The 18,620-nt window shown below is 46.5% G+C and overlaps 1 protein-coding gene across 1 annotated transcript in view; it reads right to left on the bottom strand.

Moving 5' to 3' along the window:
• Positions 1 to 11,326: 11,326 nt before the first annotated feature.
• Positions 11,327 to 18,620, bottom strand: part of cdh23 (cadherin-related 23) — a 211,165-nt gene continuing 203,871 nt past the window's right edge. Inside the window, exon 37 of the mRNA XM_070865557.1 lies at positions 11,327 to 12,044. Coding sequence (XP_070721658.1) covers positions 11,721 to 12,044 — 324 coding nt within the window. The 3' untranslated portion in view covers positions 11,327 to 11,720. The remainder of the gene's footprint in view (positions 12,045 to 18,620) is intronic.

The following is an 18,620-nucleotide window of genomic DNA, read 5'->3' as shown; positions in this document are numbered from 1 at the left end:
GGACTGCCAAGTGACACCCCATAAAAAGGCCACTGCGCTACTCTCCGGTTCGTCTCTTGCTCAGCACATTTTATTATATTAAAAAAATGGTTAAAAATAAATGAACAAACTGCTAATTTCTTTTCGCTGTTTGGAAACAGTTTATTTACGCCGGAGTTGTTTCTGTATTAATCGCGCGCTGATGTGCTAAATTCATAGTGGAGGGGGAAAGGGACCAAGGAACAGATAACCTGCTGGAGGGGCGGGCGTGAGGGACAATCGAAGCAGATTGTAAATGATTCCCCGTGCCCACCCACCCTCGCTCGCTCTCTCTACGCTCCTCCAGTTCTGCCCACTTGAGCATCCCCGATTTTCATCGCTACACCATTGGCGGTTGTGCCTTCAGCTGCCAAGGCCCTAAGCTCTGGAACTCCCTCCCTTTCCTCCTCTCTCTCCTCCTTTTAAAATAAGAACATAAGAAATAGGAGCAGGAGTAGGCCATACGGCCCCTCGAGCCTGCTCCGCCATTTAATACGATCATGGCTGATCCGATCATGGACTCAGCTCCACTTCCCTGCCCGCTCCACATAACCCCTTATTCCCTTATCGGTTAAGAAACTGTCTATCTCTGTCTTAAATTTATTCAATGTCCCGGCTTCCACAGCTCTCTGAGGCAGAGAATTCCACAGATTTACAACCCTCTGAGAGAAGAAATTCCTCCTCATCCAGTTTTAAATGGGCGACCCCTTATTCTAAGGTTATGCCCTCTAGTTCTAGTCTCCCCTATCAGTGAAACATCCTCTCTGCATCCACCTTGTCAAGCCCCCTCATAATTTTATGCTCCTGAAAACCTACCTGTTTGACCAAGCTTTTGGTCCCCTGTCCCATTATGTCCTTATGTGGTTCGGTGTCAAATTTTGTCTGATTACGCTGCTGTGAAGCACCGTGGGACGTTTTACTGCAGTAAAGGCGCTGTGTAATTACAAATTGCTTGTTTGTTTAGTATCTGCAGCCATTTGTCTTGATTAGTCAGTTCCCTTTACGGCAGCACACAGCTGATCGAACCCGATACTACAGGATCACTGGTGTGAAACCCACTTTTTAAATCTACTTTTTAAAAAAGAAACTTCTTCTGGAAGCTGTGGTTGGGTAAGCCTTTCGATCTCGATCCCTTTGTGGGGGGGTGTGGGGAAATGATTTTGCCATCAGTTCCTCTGAATTGGTGGAAACAGACCGATGCATGAGGAAGGTAAAGAGGGTCAGGACCTCCGATCATTGCAGACGGAAGAGCGAAATTGCAAGGCGCTTGTGTAGTCCGCACTGAGTGTGGCCTCCGATCAGTGCGCTCTCCCTTTGTACAGCCGGGCGCCAGGCGGACAGCGGACGGACACTGCTGTTGCTGGATCAGTGCGAGGTCAAGGCTCCTCGTTTGCTTTCCCTCAAACTGGCTCCCTCTATCTGCGAGCACATTCACAGACTCACCATTAAATGCCATAATTACGCCCCCCCACACTCCCCAACCCCGCACGGGGAAGATATTAATACCATGGAATGGCCCCATCGGCCGCACCTCTGCACTGTGAAAGCAGCTTTAGACGCCATTAGCAGCCTGCACTTCAGCAATCAATCGAATAAATGCTAGTGAAAAGTGAAAGAATACATTTAAGGGGAAGCTAGATAAGCAAGCGAGGGAGAAAGGAATGGAAGGATATGTTGACGGGGTTAGATGAAGAGGGGTTGGAGGAGGCTCGTGTGGAGCATAAACACGCACCATGCAGGTTGAGGCCCTATCATTAGAATGTGACAGTTCTGACGAAAGCTCATCTACCCGAAACGTTAACTCTGTTTCTCTCTCCACAGATGCTGCCCGACCCGCTGAGTGCTTCCAGCACTTTCTGTTTTTATTACCAGCATCCGCAGTGTTTTGCTTTTGTATAAGCACGCACCTGTATAAGTGTCAACCTGTGGCTCAGTCAGCAGCACTCTCGCCTCTGAGTCAGAAGGTTGTGGGTTCGAGTCCCACTCCAGGGACTTGAGCACAAAAATCTAAGCTGAGTGCTGCACTGTCGGAGATGCCGTCTTTCGGATGAGACGTTAAACCGAGGCCCCGTCTGCCCCCTCAAGTGGATGTAAAAGATCCCACGGCACAGTTTCGAAGAAGAGCAGGTGAGTTATCCCTGGTATCCTGTCCAATATTTATCCTTGAATCAACATAACAGATTATCTGGTCATTATCATGTTGCTGTTTATGGGAGCTTGCTGTGCGTAAGTTGGCTGCTGTGTTTCCTACATTACAACAGTGACTGCACTTCAAAATTACTTAATTGGCTGTAAAGCGCTTTGGGACGTCCAGTGGTAGTGAAAGGCGCTATATAAATGCAAGTTTTTGTTGGGCCGAATGTGCTGTAAATAACCAACAGTACCACCTTTCCCCACAAGATGGCTTCATGTTATGCTAATATTCTTATCAATACATAGGATTCTGTGTAAGTTGTAGGGTGTTTATTCTCTTCTATGCCTCAGTAGTCCGATTGCCTCGTGCCAATTTCTGAAATTTGGGAATGTCTGGAGAAATTGAGGGGTCAATTTGAACCCGGATGGGATTTTGGACGGGCAGTGGAGTGAAATGCGCTCACCGGCCTAAATTTCAGGCCCAGGGTAAGTTAAATCCCCAACCTAATTTCTATAGCTCCGGCCCACTCTCTGCCTAAATTGGGCGAGGAAGGGGTACAGGTAAAGGGTAGGTAGGAAGTTTGAGGAGGGTGTTGTGGGAAGGAAAGTTTGTTGAGGAACGGGGTCTGGGGCAGGGATGGGAGTGACTTTCCTTGTGAGATTTGGAGGAGCACTCCTGCCTCTGAGACAGAAGGTTGAAGGTTCAAGTCCCAATCTAGGCTGACTCGCAAGTGCAGTGCTGAGGGAGTGCTGCACTGTCGGAGGTGCTGTCTTTCGGATGAGACGTTAAACCGAGGCCCCGTCTGCTCTCTCAGGTGGACGTAAAAGATCCTGTGGCATTATGTTTAAAAAGAGCAGCGTTCTCGCTGATGTCCTGTTCAATATTTATCCCGAAATTAACATCACAAAAAAAACAAGATTATCTGCTGTTTGTGGGAGCTTGCTGTGCACAAATTGGCTGCCGCGTTTCCTACAATACAACAGTGACTACACTTCAAAATTACTTCATTGGCTGTAAAGCGCTTTTGGGAGTCCTAAGGTCATGAAAGACGCTCGCTAAATGCAAGTCTTTCTAATTTGTGCTGAATAGTATGTAATTTGTATGGCAGACCCTCATTCACTGGGAATCGGGTGTAATCTACCTAAACACTCTCAAGCTTTTCATTCCATGAGTCTGTAATGTAAGTTGTATTGTCTGTTTAACCTGTTCGCTGCCTCAATGGTCAGATTGTCTGGTGCCAAAAACACTGCTCCAAAGGACAGAGCAATGTCATTGGCAGGGGCATGAACGTAAGAAATAGGAGCAGGAGTCGGCCATTCGGCCCCTCGAGTCTGCTCCGCCATTCAATAAGATCATGGCTGATCTGATCATGGACTCAGCTCCACTTCCCTGCCCGCTCCCCAAAACCCTTGACTCCCTTATCATTCAAAAATCCATCTGTCGCCACCTTAAATATATTCAATTTGAAACTAGCAGAGACCCGCAAAATATTTGCGGTCAAATTAGTATTTTTATTGCAACAGTACTTGTTTAGGCTGTTATCATCATCTTCATCTATAGAATCAACGCTATAGAATGACCTTCCCTCCCTCTCTCTGTCCTTCACTCCCTCCCTCTCTCTCCTTCCCTCCCTCTCTCCCCCCTCTCTCCTCTCCCTCCCTTCTCTCATCGATAGAATATCCTTCCCTCCCTCTCTCCTTCCCTCCCTCCCTCCTTCCCTCCCTCCCTTCCCTCTCTCCCCCACCTCTCTCCCCTCATTTCCCCCACCCCAGAGCCCCGCCCCAGGACAAAGGTCAGAGAAAAACTGACTATTATGATTATAGATTAAAGATTAATAAAGAGGCCGATTTTGGGGCCGTATTTACGACCACGTGTTGCAACCGAAAAGCGCTTAAACCAATTTCTCCCCCATCAAATTCTGAATGAGAAGCAACTAATTTTTTTTTAAACTTCACACTATTGCAAATTCAAAATACTGCGGATGCTGTAAATCTGAAATAGAATCAGAACACTGAAGCATTTTCATTTAAGTTTCTCCAGAACAAGAGGAGCAGGAAAGAGGACCAATGAGTGCACCTTGCAGCAGAAAGCGATCTTCTGACACTCATACTTCAAGTAAGAGTTACATAGAAACATAGAAAATAGGTGCAGGAGTAGGCCATTCGGCTCTTCGAGCCTGTACCAATAAGATCATGGCTGATCATTCACCTCAGTATCCCATTCCTGCTTTCTCTCCATACCCCTTGATCCCTTTAGCTGTAAGGGCCATATCTAACTCCCTCTTGAATATATCCAATGACCTGGCATCAACAACTCTCTGCGGTCGGGAATTCCACAGGTTAACAACTCTCTGAGTGAAGAAGTTTCTCCTCATCTCGGTCCTAAATGGCTTACCCCTTATCCATAGACTGTGTCCCCTGGTTCTGGACTTCCCCAACATCGGGAACATTCTTCCCGCATCTAACCTGTCCAGTCCAGGCAAAATTTTACATGTTTCTATGAGATTCCCTCTCATCCTTCTAAACGCCAGTGAATACAGGCCCAGACGATCCAGTCTCTCCTCATATGTCAGTCCTGCCATCCCAGGAATCAGTCTGGTGAACCTTCGCTGAACTCCCTCAATGGCAAGAAAGTCCTTCCTCAGATTAGGAGACCAAAACTGAACACAATATTCCAGGTGAGGCCTCACCAAGGCCCTGTACAACTGCAGTAAGACCTCCCTGCTCCTATACTCAAATCCCCTAGCTATGAAGGCCAACATACCATTTGCCGCCTTCACCGCCTGCTGTACCTGCATACCAACTTTCAATGACTGATGTACCATGACACCCAGGAGTCGTTGCACCTCCCCTTTTCCTAATCTGCCGCCAATCAGATAATATTCTGCCTTCGTGTTTTTGCTCCCAAAGTGGATAACCTCACATTTATCCACATTATACTGCATCTGCCATGCATTTGCCCACTCACCTAACCTGTCCAAGTCACCGTGCAGCCTCTTAGCGTCCTCCTCACAGCTCACACCACCACCCAGTTTAGTGTCATCTGCAAACTTGGAGATATTACACTCAATTCCTTCATTTAAATCATTAATGTATATTGTAAATAGCTGGGGTCCCAGCACTGAGTCCTGCGGCATCCAACTAGTCATTGCCTGCCATTCTGAAAAGGATCTGTTTATCCCGACTCTTTGCTTCCTGTCTGCCAACAAGTTCTCTATCCACGTCAATACATTACCCCCAATAGCATCTGCTTTTATTTTGCACACCAATCTCTTATGTGGGACCTTGTCAAAAGCTTTTTGAAAGTCCAAATACACCAGATCCACTGGTTCTCCCTTGTCCACTCTACTAGTTACATCCTCAAAAAATTCCAGAAGATTTGTCAAGCATGATTTCCCTTTCATAAATCCATGCTGACTTGGACCGATCCTGTCACTGCTTTCCAAATGCGCTGCTATTTCATCTTTAATAAATGATTCCAACATTTTCCCCACTACTGATGTCAGGCTAACCAGTCTATAATTACCCATTTTCTCTCTCCCTGCTTTTTAAAAAAGTGGTGTTACATTAGCTACCCTCCAGTCCATAGGAACTGATCCAGAGTCGATAGACTGTTGGAAAATGATCACCAATGCATCCACTATTTCTAGGGCCACTTCCTTAAGTACTCTGGGATGCAGACCATCAGGCCCTGGGGATTTATCGACCTTTAATCCCATCAATTTCCAGAACCCAATTTCCCGTCTAATAAGGATTTCCTTCAGTTCCTCCTTCTCACTAGACCCTCGGTCCCCTATTATTTCCGGAAAGTTATTTGTGTCTTCCTTCGTGAAGACAGAACCAAAGTATTTGTTCAACTGGTCTGCCATTTCTTTGTTCCCCATTATAAATTCACCTGAATCTGACTGCAAGGGACCTACATTTGTCTTCAATAATCTTTTTCTCTTCACATATCTATAGAAGCTTTTGCAGTCAGTTTTTATGTTCCCGGCAAGCTTCCTCTCGTACTCTATTTTCCCCCTCCTAATTAAACCCTATGTCCTCCTCTGCTGAACTCTAAATTTCTCTCAGTCCTCAGGTTTGCTGTTTTTTCTGGCCAATTTATATGCCTCTTCCTTGGATTTAACACCATCCTTAATTTCCCTTGTTTGCTAGGCTCCATGCTCTGAGCCACAAGACTGATCCCTCGTGTTAGAGAAGTTAAGGGTGGAGACTGGGACAAAAAACTGGCCTCTGAAAGACAAGAACTGAGAAGTGACGACGTTTTTAAAAATTTATTCACGGGATGTGGGCATCGCTGGCAAGGCCGGCATTTATTGCCCATCCCGAATTATGCTCGAGAAGATGGTGGTGAGCCGCCTTCTTGAACCTCTGCAGTCCGTGTGCTTTGTAGCGGTTTGGTACTGAGTGGCTTGCTAGGTCACTTCAGAGGGGAGATGTTGCCTGGACTGGAGAATTTTAGCTGTGAGGAATTATTGTTTTCTAAGGATAAGGGGGAAGCCATTTAGGACCGAGATGAGGAGGAATTTCTTCACCCAGAGAGTGGTGAACCTGTGGAATTCTCTACCACAGAAAATTGTTGAGGCCAATTCACTAAATATATTCAAAAAGGAGTTAGATGAAGTCCTTACTACTAGGGGAATCAAGGGGTATGGTGAGAAAGCAGGAATGGGGTACTGAAGTTGCATGTTCAGCCATGAACTCATTTGAATGGCGGTGCAGGCTAGAAGGGCCGAATGGCCTACTCCTGCACCTATTTTCTATGTTTCTATGTCTATGTTTCTATGTGACAGAGGAGGCTGAGGGGAGACCTCATTGAGGTGTATAAAATTATGAGGGTGGATAGAGTGGACAGGAAGGACCTATTGCCCTTAGCAGAGGCGTCAACAACCAGAGCGCATAGACTTAAAGTAATTGGCACGAGGATTAGAGGGGAGTTGAGGGGAATTTTCTCCACCCAGAGGGTGGTGGGGGTCTGGAACTCACTGCCTGAAAGGGTGGTAGAGACAGAAACCCTCACCACGTTTTAAAAAGTGCACTGGATATGCACTTGAAGTGCCGTAACCTACAGGGCTACGGACCAAGAGCTGGAAAGTGGGATTAGGCTGGATAGCTCTTTGTCAGCCGGCGTGGACAAGATGGGCCAAAATGGCCTCCTTCCGTGCTGTAAATTTCTATGATTCTAGTTAAGAGTTAACCACATTTCTGTGTCTGGACTCACGTATAGGACAGACCAGGTAAGGACAGCAGATTTCAGATGGATTTTCAGATAGTCACCATTACTAACACTAGCTTTTTATTCGAAATTAATTCAATGAATTTAAATTCCCCAGCTGCAGAGATTTATAAGATAGTGCTATAGAAAAGGCAAATCTGTAGCACTACTTCAAAATAAATAGTTTATTGGTATTTTTAATTCACTAACGTTGCCAAAAGAGTTACAGAAATTGTCGACTCTGCTTCTACCACTTACACTCGGAAGGCTGGATGGAGGGGCCTGTTGAGCCCTAGTAGATGGAGATCTGTGGAATTTTGTCCACCATCGATCCTATTGCTAAGCAGCGCTTCAGTAACAGCAATGCTTCTCACCAGGGGTTTCTTGCAATGCAATGCTATTAATTTATCTAGCCCCTCAAAATGTCTAATCTTCCCAAAGTGCTTAACGCAATGAAGTCTGTTTTGTAGCGGAGTGACTGGTGTGTTTGGTCGTGTTGGTTGACGATGAAATGATGGCCAGGGCACCGGGGCAACTTGTCTGTTCCTCTATAATAACTGCTATGACATCTTTGCCACCCATACAAGACATGGTTTACCTGAACCATAAGTTGGTAAAGACTGAAAGCAGAAAGACATCAATGGCTATCTCGTCCCATTCCCAGCAGCACAGCAGCTTAAAACGACAGTTCCTGGCCTCTGACCTAATTTCACCTTCACGCAGGGCCTGTGGCAAAGAATAATTATATAAATCTAGGTCGAGGTAAAATGAATCTGCACCATGATGCACAATTCAAACAATTTGTTTGTGGTTAGGCAAACGAAACAAAATTCAAGGTTCAGTGTCCCAATTAATCTCACTCTCTCATCTTGGCACTCGAGCAGATCATGCACATATGCAATTTTCACATTTGCAGGTCTGTACATTTTCACACATCTATTTAAAAAAAAAACTTATTTACAAAATGTTAGTCTTGAAATTACACAATCATTTCAGAGCTCCGGTGAAGCTCAAAAGATCTTTTTTTTAAAAAAGATTTGACTCTTACTTTATTGGGTGTAAGCTCTCAAATTCCGTACTTAAACCTCTTGCTCCTCCTTCAAGATGCTCCTTAAAACCTTCCTCTTTGACCAAGCTTTTGGTCACCTGCCCTAATGTCTCCTTTTTTGGTTCGGTATAAACTTCTGTCTTCACACTTCGTGAGGCATCTTTTGGGCCGTTTCACTACACGTTGCGTATAGTATTTATGTAAACAACGCTGCCTTCAGTGACAGGGCCGTGTCCCATTGTAAATTTTTGTCACAATTCAGTAACTCTGCTATTTAGGAGCACTTTCTGAATATGTATGTAAGATACTCCATAATATCTGTGGAAAAGAATGTTGTGTTTTACAAATGTGATTGAGTTTTTTTTGAAGCAGTTACCAGGACGATGAGAATCCCATTGACATTGTTCACCTGGATTTTCGGCAAGCCATCGCAAAGGTACTCACGCGGTTACTAAAGAAAATAACATCTTTTGTCAGCGGGACTTTAATGCGCTATATTGGGAACTGGCTCCAATCATGCAGGAAAAAAGTTGTAGTCAACGGTTATGGATCAGCTTGGAGGCAAGTTACTTGTGGTGACCCCAGGAATCGGTCCTTGGCCCATTACTGATTGCTGTTTTTATTAATGACCTGGTCAGTAAATTTGCTGAAATGAATATTTGTGCGTGTTGCGATAGTAGAGAAGTGCAATCTTCTGCAACAAGATTTAGATTTGCAACAAATGGCATTTAATCTAGATAATTGCAGTGTAATTGATGCATGTAGGAAAGACCAACACAGAATATATTTATAATTTACAGGGAATGGTAGTGAAAGCAGTTGAAGAGAGTAAAGGATCGCGGTGTTGCTGTGCATAGATCAGTTGAGGTTCATGACCAATGCAGAGAGGCTGTAGCCAAAGCAAACAGGGTACTGGGTTATACTGATAGAACCATCAGTACAAATCGGGGCACCATTGTCACTGTACAGGTTGCTGGTTAGACTGCATCCAGTATTGATCCCCTCACACGGTGGCTGATATTGTGGCCTTGGAAACGGTCCAGAAGAGAGCTTACAAGATCGATTCCTAGCTTAAAGAACCATAGGTTGAAAGAGCTGGGTGTATTTAGCATAGACGTTGCGGAGACTTACTAGGCAGAACAGTGGCAAATAGAATTCAGTCCGGAGAAGTGTGAGGTAACGCATTTGGGGAGGGCCAGCAGGACAAGGGAATACACATTAACTGAGAAGTGCAGAGGAAGGAACAAATGGGCCTTGGAGTGCATGTCTACAGATCCCTGAAGGTAGCAGGCCAGGTAGATAAGGTGGTTAAGACATACGGAATACTTGCCTTTATTAGCCAAGGCATAGAATACAAGAGCAGGGAGGTTATGCTTGAACTATATAAAACACTAGTTAGGCCACAGCTAGAGTACTGCATGTAGTTCTGGTCACCACATTACAGGAAAGATGTGATTGCACTTGAGAGGGTACAGAGGAGATTTACGAGGATGTTGCCTGAACTGGAGAATATTGGCTATGAGGAAAAATTGGATAGTTCGTATGCAGGTACAGCAAGTAATCAGGAAGGCAAATGGAATGTTGGCCTTTATTGCAAGGGGGATAGAGTATAAAAACAGAGAAATCCTGCTACAACTGTACAAGGTATTGGTGAGGCCACACCTGGAGTACTGCGTAGAGTTTTGGTGTCCGTTTTTAAGAAAGGATATACTTGCATTGGAGGCTGTTTAGAGAAGGTTCACTAGGTTGATTCCGGAGATGAGGGAGTTGACTTATGAGGATAGGTTGGGCCTCTATTCATAGGGGTTCAGAAGAATGAGAGGTTATCTTATTGAAACAAATAAGATAATGAGGGGGCTCGTCAAGGTGGATGCAGAGAGGATATTTCCACTCATAGGGGAAACTAAAACTAGAGGACATAGTCTCAGAGTAAGGGGCCACCCATTTAAAACTAAAACTGAAATGAGGAGAAATGTCTTCACCCAGAGGGTGGTGGGAGTCTGGAACTCACTGTCTGAAAGGGTGGTAGAGACAGGAACCCTCACCACATTTAAAAAGTACTTGGATGTGAACTTGAAGTGCCGAGACCTGCAGGTTACGGCACTTCAAGTGCATATCCAAGAGCTGGAAAGTGGGATTAGGCCGGTGCAGACACAATGGGCTGAAATAGCCTCCTTCCGTGCTGTAAATTTCTATGATTGTATGAAAATAATGAAAGGGATGCTTTGTGTGCCAATTGATGGATTATTTCAGTTTGACAGATTGGGGAGGACCAGGAACATGTGTTTAACCTACACAGCAGCAGGACTAGGCAAGATGATAGACGGCTTGTCTACTCTCGAGAGTTTCTGCAATGTGTTTGCAGTGGGTGCTGACACACCTTGAAGAGGGAACTGGACTGGTTCTTGGCTGGGACGGCGGATATTCCAGATTCTTTCTTTCCCGTGATGGTGTGGGGGGTTTTGTGGCCTCTCCCAGGAGAGTGCATGGCTCTGAGGCGGTGGGCAGGAAATGTTGAGTCACGACGATGGTGTTTTTGTATGTTTCGTAATACCTGGTTCAGAGTCGGGTATCTCTCTCACGTTGGATCTTTGGCCCGTGTGTGTGTTATTTAAGCCAGTTGAAAGAAGTAAAGAGAGTGCCATGGGGCTAGACTTTCCATAAATTTTGCATCGCTGCCACCCACTTAACGTCCATTTTATAAAGTGGAAACTAAGGGTTTTGAAAATGGGCGATAATCGGCAGTCTCAAATAAACGCCAACGCTGGAAATAACGCCCATTTTTGGGCGATCTGCACAATAATGGAAAGTCTAGCCCTTTGTGTCTGTAATGTTAATTATACGATCGCTGAAATGAAGTGGCGTCGATTAACCCATTTTGAGTACTGAGCGTTTTTTTTGCAACTGGAATGTTTGTTAATATTCCTCATCTCTTTAATAACCAAGTTGTTGAAATTATAAACTACAAATGGGGGTTGCAGAACACGTTTTCACACACGCAGGTACACACGCACGGATATCACTTTCTGAGTTCAAGCTGATGATGGTGTCTGTTTACACATGGGTGTTTCTGTCACATTTATTCATCTGGACAATTCCATACATCTTCCGTTGTGCAGGAGTAAAATCATTCGGGGCCCTGGCAGTGGTTTGTTTCGGAAGCCGAGTACATTATTTGACCAAAAAGAGCATTGTCTGTACTGAAGGCTTCCCGCGACGGTAACATTGCAGTCACCGACTCCTGTGCCGCTAAGCTTCAGCCCAGTCGGTCGTTTGTGTTATAAGGTCGACACACTGGCCTCGCTGTCAAAGCTCGGTGATCTCCAGCGGGATGTCCATCAGCCTTTCTTTCGCCTTGTGCAGCGGGGTGGACTTTGCTGACTCAGTCCTGGCGTTCCTGTCCGTGTAGCTGCCGCTGTCCGTGTTCAGTGTCTCCAGCGACCTGACCAGCACCCTCTGGTCGTCCTCGGGCAGGCTGTTGAGGTCGGAGGCCAGCAAGGTGCCGGTGCTGCCGTGCACCACGTGGATGCCGTCGGGCCCTTTGAGCTCCACCGGGTGCCGGTGCTTGAACCGCAGTGTTCCTCGGCTCGGGGGCTTCTCGTCATCGTCCTCCATGTCGCTGGGAATCAGCTGCAGTGGGGAGGGGGGGGGGGGGGGAGAAGGGGAAGAAAATAATCAGAGAGAGACCATTGGGGGGTGGGGAAGAAGTGAGAGAGAGACTGTGGGGGGGGGGGGGAAGAGAGGAAGAGACTGGGAGAGGGGGGGGGGTCGGGAGAGGGGATCGGAGGGGAGAGGGGAAACTTAGGGAAGACGGATTACGTCCTTCCAACCCCCTTTACACCCACACCCAATTTCTCGGGACATCATTGGAGCGGATGAAATCTGGAAGTCATGACACTCACCAAACAATCTGTGACCCCACACACAATGCTCCATCTATGACGGGGCGTCAGGAACTTGTGCTGGGATGGGGGAGGGAGCTGTGTCCTGTCTGGGGTCAGAATGGCTCGAATTACTGACTTTGTAAAGTCAGTCAGAACTTGGGCTGTTCAGTTCCAATTACACATTCCAGAGAAACTTCTGACTGTGGCTTATCCTCCACGGGGACCAATCAGGTCATGTGATCACGGAGAGCCTATCAGAGCATTCGCTAGTGCAAATAGCTACATCCATAAAAGCATTAATGTTGATCGGGGACCTGGACCGAGAAACCAAACCGTTCTACAACATCATCGTCAAGGCAACCGGAACTGGAGGCACAGCCGGGTTTTTGACCCCAGCACTGACCTCACCCTGCAGCAGGTTCGTGTCCTCCTGGGACACGACATCAATGACCAGCCTCCCAGGTTCACACTGCTGGTAGGTTTCCTGCTTTCAATATACGTGTGGTGGTACATTTTAGTCGGAAGAGTTAAGGAGGCCACACACTGATTGGATAATGAGAGTCTGAATGGGGTAGAGGAGCAAAGTGATCTAAGGATACAGATACACAAATCACTGAAGGTGGCATGCACTAAGGCCATAAAAATACAAACCAAGCACTGGACTTCACTTCTAGAGGGATAGAATTGAAAAGCAGGGAAGTTATGTTAGATTTGTATTGAACCTTGATTAGACCACACTTGGGAGTACTGTGAACAGCTCTGGTCTCCATATTACAGGAACAGTAGAGAGGCATTGGAGAGAGCCCCAAAAAGATTGTATTCAGGGGGACATTCAGAATAATCCAGACAGATGTTCTCAGTCACTGCGTTCGTTGATACCAGAACTGAGAGGTGATAACCAATTTGTGCACAGCAACTCCCACAAACAGCAATTTGATGACCAGATAATCTGGTTTTGTTATGTTGTTTGAGGGATAAATATTGGCCAGGACACCGGGGATAATGCCCCCTGCTCTTCTTCGAAATAGTAACGTGGGATCTTTTACGTCATCTGAGAGGGCAGACTTGGTTTAACGTCTCATCCGAAAGACGGCACCTTCGACAGTGCAGCACTCCCTCAGCACTGTACTGAAGTGTCAGCCTGGATTTCTGCACTAGCTACGTTCAAGTAAGCTCCCAGTCAGAAGACCGCAGGGTCAAGCCCCAAGCGGCAGACCTGAGCATGTAATCCAGCCTGATGTTTCGGATGAGACATTAAACCGAGGGTCCCGTCTGCTTTCTCAGCTGAAGTTGAAAGATCCCATGGCACTATTCGAAGAGGAGCAAGGGAGTTCTCCTGGTGTCTTAGCCGACGTTATACACCTTCAAAAATAACCCCCAGAATATCTGGTGATTCATCTTACCGCTGTTTGTGGGATCTTGACACTTCACAGCCAATTAAATACTTTCTTTTTTTGAAGTGTTTGGGGAGGTTTTAAAAGGCATTAAATAAATGCAAGTTCGTTCATTCTTTATTGCCATGGCAAAAAAGAAAAGACAGACTTTTCTGGCACCTCTGACAGTGCAGCACTCCCTCAGCACTGCACTGGGAGTGTTGGCCTAGATTTTTTATGTGCTCAAGTCCCTGGAGTGGGACTTGAACCCACAACCTTCTGACTCAGAGACGATTGTGCTACCTGCTTCCTTCAAGGGTCTCGTTCCACTCCTGCCCAGAGTTATACTGCACCTGCAGTATCATGGGAAAGGCTGTACTGTGATGCTAGAGTTTACTATAAATGTATCCCAACTCGTTTCTTCACCCAATGATGGATTTGCAGAACTTTTTTTTAAACTGAAAGATCAACACTAAAATGGGAATATTACTGTTAGTTCTGATTTTACACTACATTGAAGCCGTATTAAATCAGATTTCAGAATAATTGAATAAGCTAAAATGAATTAATGAATATATTACCTTTTCAGGCCATTTAAATATATAAACTGATCATTGAAAAAGTAAGATGCAATTTACGACTAAAATGCATTAATGCTTCAATAATGACGATGTTAACAGTTATTCATGAAATGTGAGTTAATGGAGATTGTTTTGTATTTAACCTAATCTGCACAAGCATTTGTCTAATGGCTTTCTTTCTGATAATAAAAATCTCTGAGCCAATATACCTGAGAGGTTTACTGAAGATGGGATTTATGGCATTTTAATTTACAGTCTCAGGTCTGTTTACCGCGATTTGTTTTGAGAACATGGAATCCAATAACGGTTATCTTATCACCTTCAGAGTTTCATGCAGATAGTACTTGCGGTGTCTGAATAAATGATGAAATTGTGGAATGTACACACCAACACTAGTGAGGAGTTGCGAGCAATGTTCCTGGTAAGCTATGCGGCCATGCAGGGCCGTAGGGAACCCGCTCAGCCAGCTGGCCAGCTTTTCAATACAAAAACCGCGATGCACGGTATTTTGAATGGTCCGCGCAGCCCCTTTAAAAATCCAGGCTGACACTCCCAGTGCAGTACTGAGGGAGCGCTGTATTGTCGGAGGTGCCGTCATTCGGATGAGACATTAAACCGAGACCCCGTCTGCTCTCTCAGGTTGACCTAAAAGATCCCATGGCACTATTTCGAAGATGAGCAGGGGAGTTATCCCCGGTGTCCTGGCCAATATTTATCCCTCAATCAACATCACTAAAACAGATTATTTGGTCTTTATCACATTGCTGTGTGTGGGCTGCACAGAAAAGAAAGACTTGTATAGCGCCTTTCACGACCACTGGACGTCTCAAAGTGCTTTACAACCAATTAAGTCACTGTTGTAATGTGGCAAATTTGCGCCCAGCAAGCTCCCACAAACAGCAATGTGATAATGACCAGATAATCTGTTTTTGTTATGTTGATTGAGGGATAAATATTGGCCCCAGGACACCGGGGATAACTCCCTGCTCTTCTTTGAAATAGACAGACGAGAGGGGACAGCCTTGCCTGACTCCAGATCTGATCGGAAAGCTTTCGGTTTCCCACCCGTTGTTTAGAACTGCGCTACTGATGTCTCTGTAGAGCAGTTGGATCCAATTGCGGATACCTTCCCCAAACACCATTTTGGAGAGCACGTCCATCAGGTACGTGTGCGATATCCTGTCAAAGGCCTTATCCTGGTCTAAGCTGATTAAGCAGGTGTCCATCCCCCTGTCCCGCACGTAGACGATCGTATCCCTGAGTAGCACCAGGCTATCAAAGATCTTCCTGCCGGGGACAGCGCAGGTCTGGTCCGGGTGAATCACCAGCTCAAGAGCAGACTTGACCCTGTTGACGATGACCTTTGACAGGATCTTGTAGTCCGCATTGAGCAGCGAAATGGGCCGCCAGTTTTTGATTTCTTCCCTCTCCCCCTTCTGCTGTAACCTGTAACATAAATATGGATTTAAAAATTGCATCTATTAACGTGCATGGCGTAAAATCCACGACGCGATGTGTTTCCACCTTGGGGTATCTCGCCAAGGTCAAAGCAGACCTGCTGTTCCTGCAGGAGTGCGGTCTGCTGCACTTCAGCAGTTACCGGCAGTGGTCACGATGGTGGGCCCATGGACCATCCGTATGGTCAGGAGGCAACGACTGCCGGTCCTCAGGCCTGGGCATTCTGCTGCGGGGAGGCCACTTCACCATCACCGAAGTTAAGGAGGTGGTGGGCGGCTGCCTCCTCGTAGCAGATGTAATGTACAAAAATTCCCCTCTAAGGCTAATTAACGTGTATGCCTTGCCTCTCAGAAGCAAGCGCCAATGTGATAATGACCAGATAATCTGTTTTTGTGATGTTGATTGAGGGATATAGATTGGCCCCAGGACACCGGGGATAACTCCCCCGCTGCTCTTCAAAATAGTGCCGTGGGATCTTTTATGACCACCTGAGAGAGCAGACGGAACCTCGGTTTAGCGTCTCATCCGAAAGACGACACCTCGACAGTGCAGCACTCCCTCAGCACTGCACTGGGAGTGTCAGCCTGGATTTTTGTGCTCAAGTCTCTGGAGTAGGCCTTGAACCCACAGCCTTCTGACTCAGAGGCGAGAGCGCCGCCCACTGAGCCACGACTGGCACTGTAAAGGAAATGATAGGAACAGTGCTTGCGAGTACACAGATTTTGTGGTGGAGAGGGCTGTGGAGCTGGAGGCTCAGCTACAGGACGCGGGGGCTGCATACAGTCTGTGTCAGCCTGAGACAGGGGGTGGGGAGGTGGAGGGGGAAATAGAGTTGGTAGCGCAGGCCGAAACCGTTGGCTTGATCTTCTCAACGTTTAACTGGAGGAAGCTGAGGCTCCTCCAAGACTTCATGTCGGAAAGCAGTCTGATGGCACAGAGACACTGGCGGGGGCCGAGAGAGCTGGTGGGACAGTCAGAGCTGTACGTCACCACCACACCAGTGTCAGCTCACGTGGAAGAGCAGCTGGAGGAAAGAGAGCCAAGGATGGCCTCTTGTCGGACTCCACGGATGATATAGGGTGAGAAGAGGAGCCATTGTTAAAGATGCTATGGTTACATTGGGAAGAGTTGAACCATTGAAGGGCAATCCCAAGGGCAGTGAACAACAGAGGAGAGGAATGTGTCAAAGTTGCTGAGAGGGCAGAGGGTGATGATGCATCGGGGATGGGGGGATTGTCCTATGAGGAGAGATTGAGTAGATTGGGCCTATATTCTCTAGTGTTTAGAAGAATGAGAGGTGATCTCATTGAAACATACAAAATTCTTACAGGGCTTGACAGGGTAGATGCAGGGAGGATGTTTCCCCTGGCTGGGGAGTCTAGAACCAGGGGTCACAGTCTCAGAATAATGGGTCGGCCATTTAGGACTGAGATGAGGAGAAACTTCTTCACTCAGAGGGTGGTGAATCTTTGGAATTCTCTACCCCAGAGGGCTGTGGAGACTCAGTCATTGAGTATATTCAAGATAGAGATCGATTTTTGAATATTAAGGGATATGGGGACAGTGCAGGTAAGTGGAGTTGAGATAGAAGATCAGCCATGATCTTATTGAATGGCTCAAGGGGCCAAATGGCCGACACCTGCTCCTAATTCTTATGTTAGGTTCTTATCGCAGTTATGGCCACAGAAGATGTACTTTATGACTTTGGTAAGAGCCTGTGGGAGGGGACAAAAGTCTGCGGCTCTGTACCCTTTAATAAAAGTACAATTATGCTTTGGAAAGTAAGGAACATTATATTTTGTACCTCTAGCCATGCAGGAAACATGGGAGGAATAGTAAGGCGATTATTTAATATATGACCATTGGTTTAATAAGAAAATGCTTATTTTCTAACAGTCCGTTTGTTTATGTGATAGTTGTGGCACGGTCCAACTACTGCGCTGAGTAAAGTTGTAAAAGACAGCGAGTTCTGAGCAGGATTGAGACCGAGAGATGGGCTGGTACTGAAAGGAAAAGTAACAAACTGAAAGTAGATGCACAACAGGTGGGGCTGATCTTAATCCTACCCATACTGGATTTACTTACCCACTTGAGTCGCGACACTTACTGATAGTCTCCGATAGTAATAGGATGTGGTCACCGTGAAAATGAGATGGGAGCGTCATGGATTTAAGCGAATCGGGGTTGTGTTACGTCAATAGGGCCCGGAGGGCATTCCGTCCAGTGCTAGAGGGGGGCGGCAGGTCAGTGACAGGAGGGAAGGAGGAAGGAGTTTCCTCTCGAGCGCTCCTATCCTGGGTTTCTCTCCCATGGGACGCTCCTGAACTCCCCCACCCATACGCCACTTACATGGAAATGGGGTGGGGGGCGGGGGGGGGGGGGAGGAATGAGCCAAGTGTCGCCTTATAAAAACATAAGAAATAGGAACAGGAATCGGCCATTTGGCCCCTCGAGCCTGCTCCGCCATTCAATAAGATCATGACCACAACTCCACTTCCCTGCCCGCTTCCCATAACCCTCGATTTGAGTATGGGAGCAGGGAGGTCTTGCTGCAGTTGTGCGGGGCCTTGGTGAGGCCACACCTTGAATATTGTGTGCAGTTTTGGTCTCCGAATCTGAGGAAGGACATTCTTGCTATTGAGGGAGTGCAGCGAAGGTTCACCAGACTGATTTCCGGGAGGGCAGGACTGACATATGAAGTAGGACTGGATCGACTAGGCTAATATTCACTGGAGATTAGAAGAATGAGAGGGGATCTTATAGAAACATATAGATTTCTGACTGGATTGGACAGGTTAGATGCAGGAAGAATGTTCCCGATGTTGGGGAAGTCCAGAACCAGGAGTCACAGTCTAAGGATAAGGGGTAAGCCATTTAAGATGAGGAGAAACTTCTTCACCCAGAGAGTGG

The sequence above is a fragment of the Pristiophorus japonicus genome, chromosome 22 (assembly GCF_044704955.1).
Source record: "Pristiophorus japonicus isolate sPriJap1 chromosome 22, sPriJap1.hap1, whole genome shotgun sequence".
In the NCBI taxonomy this organism is placed as follows: Eukaryota; Metazoa; Chordata; class Chondrichthyes; family Pristiophoridae; genus Pristiophorus; species Pristiophorus japonicus.
Note: the sequence above shows the minus strand (reverse complement) of the source record. Positions and strands in the feature narration are given on the sequence as shown.